Source organism: Procambarus clarkii, chromosome 15 (genome assembly GCF_040958095.1).
Source record: "Procambarus clarkii isolate CNS0578487 chromosome 15, FALCON_Pclarkii_2.0, whole genome shotgun sequence".
In the NCBI taxonomy this organism is placed as follows: Eukaryota; Metazoa; Arthropoda; class Malacostraca; order Decapoda; family Cambaridae; genus Procambarus; species Procambarus clarkii.
The window spans coordinates 728,540-740,972 of record NC_091164.1 but is presented as its reverse complement, the minus strand read 5'-3'; the positions used below and the strand labels follow the sequence as shown (position 1 = coordinate 740,972).

At 39.8% G+C, this 12,433-nt stretch overlaps 1 protein-coding gene across 1 annotated transcript; it reads left to right on the top strand.

The window, feature by feature from the left end:
- The first annotated feature begins 8,835 nt into the window (after window positions 1-8,835).
- On the top strand, window positions 8,836-11,825 carry LOC123759029 (uncharacterized). The gene is made up of 2 exons (XM_045743766.2): window positions 8,836-9,089; window positions 9,601-11,825. The coding sequence occupies exons 1-2, from the start codon at window positions 8,854-8,856 to the stop codon at window positions 10,838-10,840; spliced, it is 1,476 nt and encodes a 491-aa protein (XP_045599722.2). The 5' UTR covers window positions 8,836-8,853; the 3' UTR covers window positions 10,841-11,825.
- The last annotated feature ends 608 nt before the right edge of the window (window positions 11,826-12,433 follow it).

Sequence of the window (12,433 nt, the reverse complement as noted above, 5' to 3'; positions counted from 1 at the left end):
ATCTGCAGACCAGTAGTTCGAAAAGCTGGAATGCGAGGAGGAATATCTTGATACTGAATTTTGTGGACAAGGGTTTTATTGCAGAAGCTCGACATAAAAAGGCAACTTGTGTTAGATGTCTTTTTCATAATTTCACAAAATTTATAAACGTTAAGTGTAATTCTTCAATTGCAATATGACCAATGAATACTTTACCAAACCTAAACACTTGTTAATGGAAACATAGCAGTTAAAAACTGACTTAATATGGCCTATTTATAATAAAGTAATAATGAAAAATACTTAGACGGCCATCGAACTGCCAAAGACCATGTTGTGTTTCTCCAAGTGGGTTAGAATTTTCTTTAACAATTCAGAAGTTAAGAAGTGAGAGATTTAGAAGTATTATGTGAGGAGTTGGGAGTGATCTAAACAGAATGGATTTACACCAACAATGGATATCACTACAATGTGCATTGTTAGTTACTTCTTGTTTCTAAAATATACAATACTGTAACGACTTCCGTGTATCTTAACATTAGAATAGCCTAAGAACTCATTTATAGCTCAGACTAAATAAAAGTCCAAAATATCTCATTCCATCTAAACTCATTACTTAACACGTTGTTATTCAATGAAGGTTAATTAGTTTTAGGGATTAATATTATTGGTTGAGTTTATAATAAAGGTTGTGGCATTCTAACATGTAACTTTCTGTGAACCTCTTGAGTTGAAACATCAATGAGAAAATATTGAGAACATACAATGGGATAAAATCCGCATTCCTGGACTACACAGGAACACTCAGCACCAACTGGACCATGATCAGCTAAAAACATTTCACCATAGTTCAGTCCACAGTGCATATACCTGGCACACGCACTGTGGACTGTGCGGAATATATGCAGATTCGATCCCATTATACATCTGGAGTATCCAGACATACCCAAGAAAGTCAACAATAACATATTTTTATAACAAACACAAAAATCAATTGACACTAAAACTCGACTCACTATCTTCCACACCCACTGACCTACAACCACAGTACTTGGACTAAACCTTTACAAAACCTTAAAAATGCACAGAATCGCATGGAAACTCACACAGAAATCCCCAATAACTATACAGACTAAGACATGTACAACCACACACACACAAGCAGATACACTTATACAAAGCTTTAATACGTCTATTCACCACTTGCTCTCTCCTTAGCAGCCTAAACAAACCAAATGAAACTACAATGTATACAAAACAAAGCACTAAGATGAGCTCTTAACAGAGGCCCACCTTATGTCTGCAGTCTCCCAGAGTAGAGACAGAAGCGAGTGTAAGCTTCGGAGGTAGATGATGAATGCAAAGAGGCAGGCGAATCATCCATTTACTACCAACAAGTGATACAGGCGCAGAAATCTTTCCGGGGAAGTACAGGAGACGTCGTCAGCATCCTCCTGCGGCGCCTCCCGCAGGTTGTCTGCCTGAGGGGGGCGTGCTGCCTGGGGGGCGGCGCAGCCAATTGCCGTCGGGTATAACCTGGCGGGAAAATGCTCCCGCCGGCGCCCAATTTAAATGTGGCTCCATCCACAGTATGTTGTTATAGATTCAGCTACTCGGAACAAGTTCCAAGTAGCACGGGCTATGGTGAGCCCGTACCTTACCTGGCACAGAAGCGGGGCAAGTAGCACGGGCTATGGCGAGCCCACAATGGACTTACCTGGCACAGGAAGCGGAGCGCATCCACAGTAAGATTGATTGATTGATTAAGATTAAGCCACCCAAGAGGTGGCACGGGCATGAATAGCCCGTAAGTGGTTAACAATTTTTTTCCAGTATTCTATCCACAGTAATTATTGGATAGTCTTTTATAGTGACGGGGAGTTCCGCAGTGATACATATTGAGTGGTAGCCTAGTAAAAGATTTCTGTCGGGGAAATTTCATATAACTTATTGTTAGATCAGTGATATTATCTGAGGATAATATTTGGTATATTATTATCGTGGTGACCGATAACATTTAGATTAAGCAGTTCTGTTTTGGCCGCCGGACTACAGAATGGACAAATATACACTTGAACGAGTTCAGAGAAGGGTGATAAAGTTAATTCCAGGAATTAGAAACTTTCACATGAAGAGAGATTGAGAAAACGTAATTTACATTCTCTAAAACAACAAACTAAGGGCTGACATGATGTACGTATAAAGTACTGACAATACAAAGTACTGTATACAAATGGATATAACGTAGGGGGATATTAATAGGGTACTAAATATTCAACACAAAATAAGACACGAAACAACGGATATAAATTGGATTTATATCCGTTGTTTAGATTTTAGGAAAGACTTGAATAAATACTGGAAATAGGGTTGATGATTCATGGAACAGATTACCGGGAATCACAATAAGAACATAAGAACAAAGGTAACTGCAGAAGGCCTATTGGCCCATACGAGGCAGCTCCTATTTGTAACCACCCAATCCCACTCATATACATGTCCAACCCACGTTTGAAACAATCAAGGGACCCCACCTCCACCACGTTATGCGGAAATTGGTTCCACAAATCAACAACCCTGTTATCGAACCAGTATTTACCCAAGTATTTCATAAATCTAAACTCATCCAATTTATACCCATTGTTTCATGTTGTCTTGTGTTGATACTTTTAATACCCTATTAATATCCCCCTTTGTTATGCCCATTCATCCACTTGTACACCTCTATCATTGTCTTCGCCTTTCTAAAGAATCAATCAACATATGAATGGGTTTGAGTGGGCAAAAACAGGATCTGTCTTGTACGGGGCAATAGGCTTCCTGCTATTGTCCTTATACTTATAGAGTTGAAGTAGTAATGGCGGGTTCGATCTCGACTCACTATCAAGAATTCCAGGTTCGAATCGCAAGTGGGACAGAAATAGTTGGCACGTTTCTTATCACTTACTGCCTCAGTCCATTGAACAGTAAATAGGTATCCAGGAGTTAGTCAGCTTGCATAATTTATTATTATAAACTATAAAATAATAATTTATTATTAATGAATTATATTAATTCATTAACTTATTGTTAATGAATTATATTAATTCATTAACAATAATGTTAATGAATTATTAATATTATTGTTAATACTAGGGATAAAGTGTTCCATCACACCTCTGTTTTTCACCTCTCTGATAGCCTTTATAAGACGGTGTCACGGTTTTAATTATTATTAGTCTTGGTTCTGGATATAGGTGAACATCGCCCGTGTCTTAGTTTCAGTGTGTGTGGATTTAGTGCTTTTTTCCAGCCTCCTTGCTGATATATTCATGCAGTCATCAGGTAAATTATACTTATTAACATCTTTTATGCAGTTTTTTTATAAATGCGATGGGATCTTGAAGCTATATGATGGGATCGCTTCAATATTTACTCATGTAACAGACTAAGATTATAATGTCTTAGACATTATAATCTTATAATGTCAATTCATAGACAATCGACTTGAGAATGGTCCAGGACGGACCGAAACGTCGTCGCCCCTTCATTTTCTAGTGTGTGGTCTGATCAACATACTTCAGACACGTTATTGTGACTCATCGCCTGCTCATACATCTTAGTGGTAATCTTTACCTGAAAATCTGTGGAGGGTCATCTCCCCAGAGATTAAAGGGATTAGCGAGCAGGCAGAAACAAAATCGCTGTCCCTTGTATTAATGCAACATATGAATATTTCAACAAAATAATTTGTTGAAATTATTTTGATAAATAAATGACCTACCAGGGGTCAAGGTTAGGCGCCCGACGTACCATAGTTTTCCATATTCAGATCTCTAGCGAATATTGTAATTGGAAATAGCCTTTTCCCAAGATGTCTAATAGAATGACCAGGACATAGAGATTAGTTTGCTCAATTTAAACTCTGCTTAGTAGTTTAATAATTTGGCGGAGTAATACTAACCTAGGACAGCTCTCTCAACTCGATAAATAAAAACTAAGCCGATATTCAGTCAAATATTGCTAAGCCAAGTCCATTTAGTCCACCTGATATATTCCCTTGTTTTAAAGCTGATTCCCACACTTAACGTAAACTTCCCTTTCCTTGGAATTGGAGATAACCTACCCAAGGTTTTTTTTTAATGGTTAATTAATTGGCCAAGACCCCTATTATCTTCAAGATCGTTTATTCATGTGGTGTGGTGGCGGCGATTAAAGCAGAGAAGGTCCTAGAGTTTGCTAGAATCCTAGTACGACGGCACGTGTTTTGTAGTACCTCAGGTGGTCAAATGTAATATGGACTGAGGGCTGGGAGAGCAGGACTCTGTTGTCTTTGAGTTAAGTTTATTTACGGGCAGGGTAGTGGACAAGAGTTAAAACCACGTCCCGTGTTACACTCACCCATACCTGTACTGTTTCATTATGCTGTTTATGTATATAGTGAGCAAATGCATGTATGTGTCTGGGGAGTTCAGGGGTCTTTTTAAGCATTTAGTTTTGGCAATTTCAAATTAATCAGCTGAAGAAATTTATATACACTTAAAGCAGAGAAGGAAAATGTTCTTCCTAGTTTTATGATTGAAACTGGAGTCTGAGATTAGCATGTTAGCTAATATTCATCCATAATCAAATTTACTCTGATTTGCAGGAAACAAGATGTCTGGACACACTGATCTTCAAGTCGTGATTTCTGGATCCCAGTCGAAACAGAATTCAATTAGGTCTGGAGACCTATTGAAAGAACTTATATGCTGGGTGTCATGGTCGAAGGCTGGGCTAAAAGGGTTACTGAAATGGCTCCCAATTGCTTCGAAGGAGTTTCCAGCTCCTTCGGGGGAGATTATGGCCAGCCATGGAGAGTGGGTGCGGCGCCTTGGATACATGGAGACAATCATGGCTGTTGGTGGTTACTATGGCACCCTCAACACTGTACAGAGTCTGTGGCTCTCCTCCACACAGCCCATCCTTCCTGAAGAAGTCAAGCAGGCACTCGCCATCGTTGCTCAGTAAGTACTTTAATATATCAACTTAATTTAGTATAGAATTAATGAATAAACACCCTGTGAATAGCCTATCTGAAAATGAAGAACCGACGAAGTTTTGATCCGTAATGGACCATTATTAAGTCGTGTTTTTACATGTTTGTTATAACTGCTGTCTTTACCCACAGACAAACACATGTGCTGCAGCTGTGTGTGGAGTGGCGGGGACTGTGGCCATGGTTCCGTCGGATGAAGACTCTTCTAGTCCCCTTCAAAGTGGACCATGACGACACCATGTCTGTGTATTACAAGATGCAGCAGATGTCATACGATATGTCCCGTGGACCACTCTGGAAGGCGCGGCTGGTTCCCCTTCCATCACGATCTCCTGGTCGCTACGAAGCCGTCCTAATGATCGCTGCTCATCACTGCATCACAGATGGTTTCACCAACGCCCAGTTGTGCAAGGAGACGCTGCAGGTGCTCAACGCTATCATGAGCGGCCGTCAGTACAGTGTTACCCCGCGACTGGTCATACCAAACTTTGCCGAGGACTGTTTTTCACTTATAAAAGACTTTTTCTACTGTTTCAAGTACATATGCCATGTAGTTACCGACTGCTTAATAAGAAACTATAATAGAAAATTATACTTTAATGGCGCTCTTCAGCAGCCGGCGACAAGGCTGGCAATAACAAAAGTTCTGCACAAGGAGTATACTGTGGAGACATCGCGGAAGCTCTTGCTACGGTGTAAAGAAGCCGGAGTTACGGTCCACTCGTGTGTCGTAGCCGCGGCAAACTTGGCCATGTTAAGTGTGGCACAGAAATACTCGTCGAGGGAGCTAGATGCAGCGCTTATCAAAGTAATGAACTGTGTCAACATGCGTCGTTACTATCCTCAAGAGTACAAGGAGGCTCCTGGCTGCCACATCTCTCTGGAAGAACAGGAACGTCTCATCCGCAGTAGCGACGCCAGCAGTAAGGAAAACTTCTGGTGTTTGTCGAAAATCATAAACGATGACCTGAAGAGAAGCCTCAATGTGGACAAAATACCTATAAGAAACTCTCCACTCTCTTTGCCCTTCTCACTTTTTATACTCATCAACCACCAGTTGACTCGTATCGGACACAAGCATCGTACCAATTGCCACGTCGTTACCACAAACATGGGAGACCTCCGAGACCTGCTGCCAGGTAAATATGATGGACCTGTGGAGATCACCAACGTCTTGAGGTCCGTCTCTAGCGAGATAACTGCTCATCCCTTTACACTGACCTTCCACACCTTCCAGGAGCGCTTTATGATATCCCTGGACTACTACACAACCAAAATGACAGATGAAGTGGCCGAGCTGTTCTTCTTCACACTCACCTACTACATCACCAACATTGCCCACCTCGGCATCGTCTTGGTAAACCCTGAAGCCTAATATTGTGATAAACTGCAATTTGAGTTTTCTAACTAACTCAAGAACTCGTTTTATAGTTGCCTAATAAGATTGAACATGAACTATGTATACCGGCAACTGACCTGATGATGGTATGATAGCATAAAGTTCTCCACACGGAGGAAACATAAACTGAATTGAGGAAAAATCACTGGGCCACTGTGTGTCGCTACTATCCTCAAGAGTACAATGATTCTTCTGTCTCTTGAAAGATGACACTGGTATCGCTACGTAACATCCTGATTTGTGATATAAGGAATTTTATGATTTAAAATGATTCAAACAGGTTTATATTTAAGTATTATATCATTTGATTATAATTTACTGATTTGTTTCATATGAATACTATTAATATTTGCCAGTCCTGTCCTCTGGGCTTTTTTGGTACCATGTAACACCCAGTTTATAATGTTTAAGAAAATACAATAACTATGTTCAAAATGTTATCACCAATATATTTCTGAATAAATTTATAATATTTTTTTCGTTTTTATCTAACCGATTTTTTATAATATATTATGGCATTGACAGCAGCTTTTCTTTATCGTGGCATTATTGACAGCAGTAAACTCTTGATAAAAATGTAATAATCATAACTAGAAATTAAAGATTATTATTTGTGATAAATTTGAGGTTCTGTTTTCGCCTTTCCCAATTCCAGATTATTGATCTAGGGTTGATAATGAATCCACTAATGGGTTGATCCCATTCTACAGCCTCGCTATTTTCTCATGACTATTTTCTACTATACTCACAAGGCAAACATAATTAATCCAACTTCAACATTCAGTAGTGAATGAATGAGTGGATATAATTTTTTTGTGACATCCATATTTATTCAGCTTTGATCTGAAATATACATATATATATTCCTTGTGTATATATGTATACACAAATATACATATATATATACCTATATATGTAACTGAAAACCTATATATGTGTGTATATCACGAAAATAAACACGTGATTAAAAATGTGACAATGTCAGACCACGGAGGAAAATGAAACAGGAATTTCCTTAAGTACTTTCGTATATTAATACATCTTCAGAAGGAGTGAAGATGTACTCCTGAAGATGTATTAATATACGAAAGTACTTAAGGAAATTCCTGTTTCATTTTCCTCCGTGGTCTGACATTGTCATACCTATATATACACTGATGGTTACTTATGGTCGAGTGGTTAAAGTATCATGTACATCAGTTGCATTGTACTCCTGGCGGTCTGGGTTCGAGTCACTTTGGGGTGTAGGTTTTCAGTTGCTAACCAACATGACTAATACTCAAGGAAATCGTGATGGCGTGATGTCAATGATAAAATCGCTCTTTTATGAATAAAATATTAATTTTATTCATAAAAGATACATAACATATTTTAGTGATTTATTTGTAAGTACAAATAAATATTAAACAACTAATGTGCAATTTCGAAAGAAATATTTGTAAATAGCGAAAATCTAAATTTGCCTGTTTAGCAAATCGAACCTCGCTTACTAGGCTATGTAGCGCGGTTTGGATTATTATGTACGACATACATGAGTGTAAGAGCTTGATACTCACAGTAAATTATGATTTTAGCGTAGCGTCATTTTTTCCTGGTTTCGTGGAACTGGATTCCAGGTGTAGCCTACTGTACTTGTTAACATATGCATCAAGACTAAAATTGATTCATTTGCAGACAACTGTTAAGATACCTGAACACGACCTGTCCTCAGGTTAGTCTCGAACAAAACAGCGGCCGAACCCTGAATACACATTCATCAATTTTAACATACGGAGTACTATAAATATGTTTGTTCTCGTATATAAGTTAGCATTATAATAGATTAAAGTTCTATGTATAGGTAGACGTAGGTTAGATTTGGTCTTTAGTTTCTGTTGGCGGTTATTTGTATTTAAAGTACGTGGGTGAAGCATGTACAGAGTTGCGATTCGAACAGAGATTGTCTGCAAAGTACTGTTCGAGAAATGTTCGAACGTCATTAGTTGTGAATCGTATAAACAGTTTTCCATTTATAATCAGCGAATTTGGCGGCTGGATTAACGAGCATTTGGCTTTGTTAGTGAGGATCGTTGAATCCAACCGTCAAGTCCTGTGTTTATGAATGAAAACTATATTACACGCGATTCACAACCGATGACGTTCAAACATTTCTCAAACAGTGTTTCGCTGAATCAAAGTTCGAATCGCAACTCTGTAAATGCTTCACCCACGTAATTTAAATACAAATAACCATCTATCAGAACGTAAAAACACCTAACTTTACATAGAATTTTAGTATATAATAATATTATTCATTTATATACGAGAACACGTATTTATAATGGACAATATATATAAAAATTGATGAATGCATCGCGGGCGAATGGTCGCTGCTTTAAGAAGCCTGGTCTGAGGACAGGTTGTTAATGGGTTACTGAAATGGTTGAGAATTGTTTCAAAGAGATCAGAAACAGAGTTGATGAAGCCTGGAGTGGATGTAAACAGATGCGTTCCCTCATCGGAGGAGTCTGTACCTGCCTGGAGGGAGATCATGGAGCGTCCCGGAGAGTGGGTGCGGCGTCTTGGGTACTTGGAGATGTTCATGGCTGTAGGGGGTTACTATGGCACCCTCAACACTGTACAGGGTCTGTGGCTCTCCTCCACACGACCCCTCCTTCCTGAAGAGGTCAGACAGGCACTCACCATCGTAGCCCGGTAAGTACCATAAACTAACGAAGGTTAGTTTAAGCTTTTAGATTCTGTTGGCAGTTATTTGTATTTATAAAGGTGCGAATATGAGCGAAGCACTACTCGAGAAATGCTTGAACTATATCAGTTGTGATTCCTGTAGCCGATTCCAGTGTAGAGTACTTGTTACTTCACAAAAGAAGGGGGGGGGTATTACCATCCAGCTGGTAATTTGTATATAATTACCAGCTGGATGGTAATTATATACATGGATAGATGACTGGTAAACTATTGTGATGACATTTTAATAAGAATCGGACGTTGGTATATGCTAAGATTTTACTTTCGTTTTGAACAAAATGCATTTATAGATGCTTATAGATTATTGAGTCGTACGTGATACGATTTGATACTGGTCCAGGACGGACCAGTATCTCCATCTCCATTCATTCATTCTGATGAATGGTTTAGTTATCATATCTTCAGCCACGTTATTGTGACTTATGGTCTGCATGTACCTGTCGTCTTCTTTCCGCAGACAAACAGCTGTGCTGCAGCTGTGTGTGGAGTGGCGGGGACTGTGGCCATGGTTCCGTCGGATGAAGGCTCTTCTAGTCCCCTTCAAAGTGGACCATGACAACACTATGTCTGTGTATTACAAGATGCAGCAGATGTCATACGATATGTCCCGTGGACCACTCTGGAAGGCGCGGCTGGTGCCCCTCCCTCCACGGTCTCCTGGTTGCTACGAAGCCGTCCTGGTGATCGCTGCTCATCACTGCATCACGGACGGTGTCACCAACATGGTCTTGTGCCGGGAGACCCTGGAGGTGCTCAACGCCATCATGAGCTGCCGTCAGCACAAAGTGATCCCCCGTCTGGTCATACCAAACATAGCCGAAGAATATGTCTCGTTTAAAGACTGCTTCTACGTGCTCAAGTACTTTTGCTCTCAGTTTTATTGTTGCTTAATAAGAAACTATAATAAAAAATTGTATTTTAATGGCGCTCTTCAGCAGCCGGCGACAAGGCTGGCAATAACAAAAGTTCTGCACAAGGAGTATACTGTTGAGACATCACGGAAGCTCTTGCTACGGTGTAAAGAAGCCAGAGTTACGGTCCACTCGTGTGTCGTAGCCGCGGCAAACTTGGCCATGTTAAGTGTGGCACAGAAATACTCGTCGAGGGAGCTAGATGCAGCGCTTATCAAAGTAATGAACTGTGTCAACATGCGTCGTTACTATCCTCAAGAGTACAAGGAGTCTCCTGGCTGCCACATCTCTCTGGAAGAACAGGAACGCCTCATCCGCAGTAGCGACGCCAGCAGTAAGGAAGACATCTGGTGTTTGGCGAAAATCATAAACGATGACCTGAAGAGAAGCCTCATTGTGGACAAAATCCCTATAAAAAACTATCCACTCGCTCTTCCATCTACACTGTCTCTGCATATCAACCACCAGTTGACTCGTCTAGTACGCAAGCATCGTACTAATTGCCACTTCGTCACCACAAACATGGGAGACCTCCGAGACCTGCTGCCAGGTAGATATGATGGACCTGTGGAGATCACCAACCTCTTGAGGTCCGTCTCGAGTGAGCTAACTGGTAACCCCTTCACTGTGGTCTTCCACACCTTCCTGGAACGCTTTATGATATCCCTGGACTACTACACTACCAAAGTGACGGATGAAGTGGCCGAGCTGTTCTTCTTCACACTCGCCAACTACATCACCAACATTGCCCACCACGGCACCGTCTTGGTGAACCCTGAAGCCTAATATTGTGATGAACGAAGCCCTGTAAAACTTTTATATGCACAAATACTTGTATTACATTTTACTATGATAAAAAAAATGACCACTGGTGCTATTCAGCAGGCGGCAGCAAGACTGGAAATAACAAAGATTCTGTACAAGTATACTGGAAACATCCGTGGCTGTTCTTCCTTTCGGGTAAAGAAACTAAGAGTTAGAGTCCACTCTGGTGTGGTAGCGGTGGCAAACTTGGCCATGTTAAGTGTGGCACAGAAACACGTTGGGGGAAACTAGATGTAGCTCTTGTCAACTTAATGAACTATGTCAACATGCGTCGCTGCTATCCTCAAGATTACGAGTTTTCTGGCTCCTACCTAAAGATGATACCTACATCGTACTAGGCTTCACTAAGATGAACTCGTGTGTAATATTGTAAACTATGGTTAATTTTAGAAAAAAAACAACTTGCAGCTTTATATATCACGATTTATAACAATTCACTCGGATTTATGTAACTTCAAGCATTAGATAATTGTTTATAATTTATATATATTTTCGATTGATTATTAATTTTTAATATTTATTATTGTCTCCTGTTCTCTTGATTTTCTTGGCACAGGTCAAATATAATTGATATATACGGTCAGTGTTGCTGACCATGTACGTCCTGAGCATATATATACTTGCTGTTGTCAGTGTTGAGGGAGGAGGCAAGCAGCCTAGCGTGGCCCTCTATCTCAGAGACACACGAAGTATTGACACATTAATTTTGCTTATTTGTAAGCCTGTTTAGTCATCAGTCTCCTCCACTCCCTCGACACCAATATCTCTCCTGTTCCCTGCCTTCCTGTTTATTATTTGCATTTATGTGCGCAATAGACTCATTGTGTAACATAGTGATTTGTGGAGTAGTTGGCTCTTGTCTTTTGGGGACAAATACAATAACTAATTTTATTATGAATGTTATCACGGGTAACTAATATATTTCTAAATAAATCCATTATAAATACGTTTTTGTTTCGTTAACAAGTTTTAAAGTAATGGTTCTATCTTTTGAGTCATCTCTTGTTGTTTTTCGTTCTTGATTAATTATGTCTGCTCGTTTATGTATCGTAGTACTTATCCTTCACTCACAGTCAAGGATCCCAGGTTCGATTCCCGAGCAGGACAAAGATGGTTAAGTACGTTTCCTTTCACCTAATGTCTCTGTTCACCTAGCAGTAAATAGGTACTGTACATGGGTGTTAGACAACTGTTGTGGGGGTTGCATCCTGGGGAGGGTCAGAAGTTCCACCCTGCGGGGACCTCGAGTCAAGCCTACTATACCGTATACATACACAGGCTTCTTGTCCCCGACAAAACAAATTATTATTTATCGACGTAATAATTTCGATTAGAAATTAAAGATTATGTCTGGTCAAATTCATTTTCTTTAGGACATAATAGAACATTAAGGAGTCCTTATTTCTTTGTAATAAATTGAAGTTTCTTTAATCTACTCTCATTAGAATCGCCGAAACAAAAGGCCTATTTGATGATGCGTGGCAGCTGTTATACGCACATAATACCGTATATGTAATTCTAACCTGTACAATCAAGCGATCTCACAAATATTAA

Coding starts and splice junctions, on each gene's coding strand:
- LOC123759029 (XM_045743766.2), top strand. CDS start 8,854: ATGAAGCCTGGAGTGGATGTAAACAGATGCGTTCCCTCATCGGAGGAG. Junction 9,090..9,600: donor GCACTCACCATCGTAGCCCG/GTAAGTACCATA, acceptor TTCTTTCCGCAG/ACAAACAGCTGTGCTGCAGC.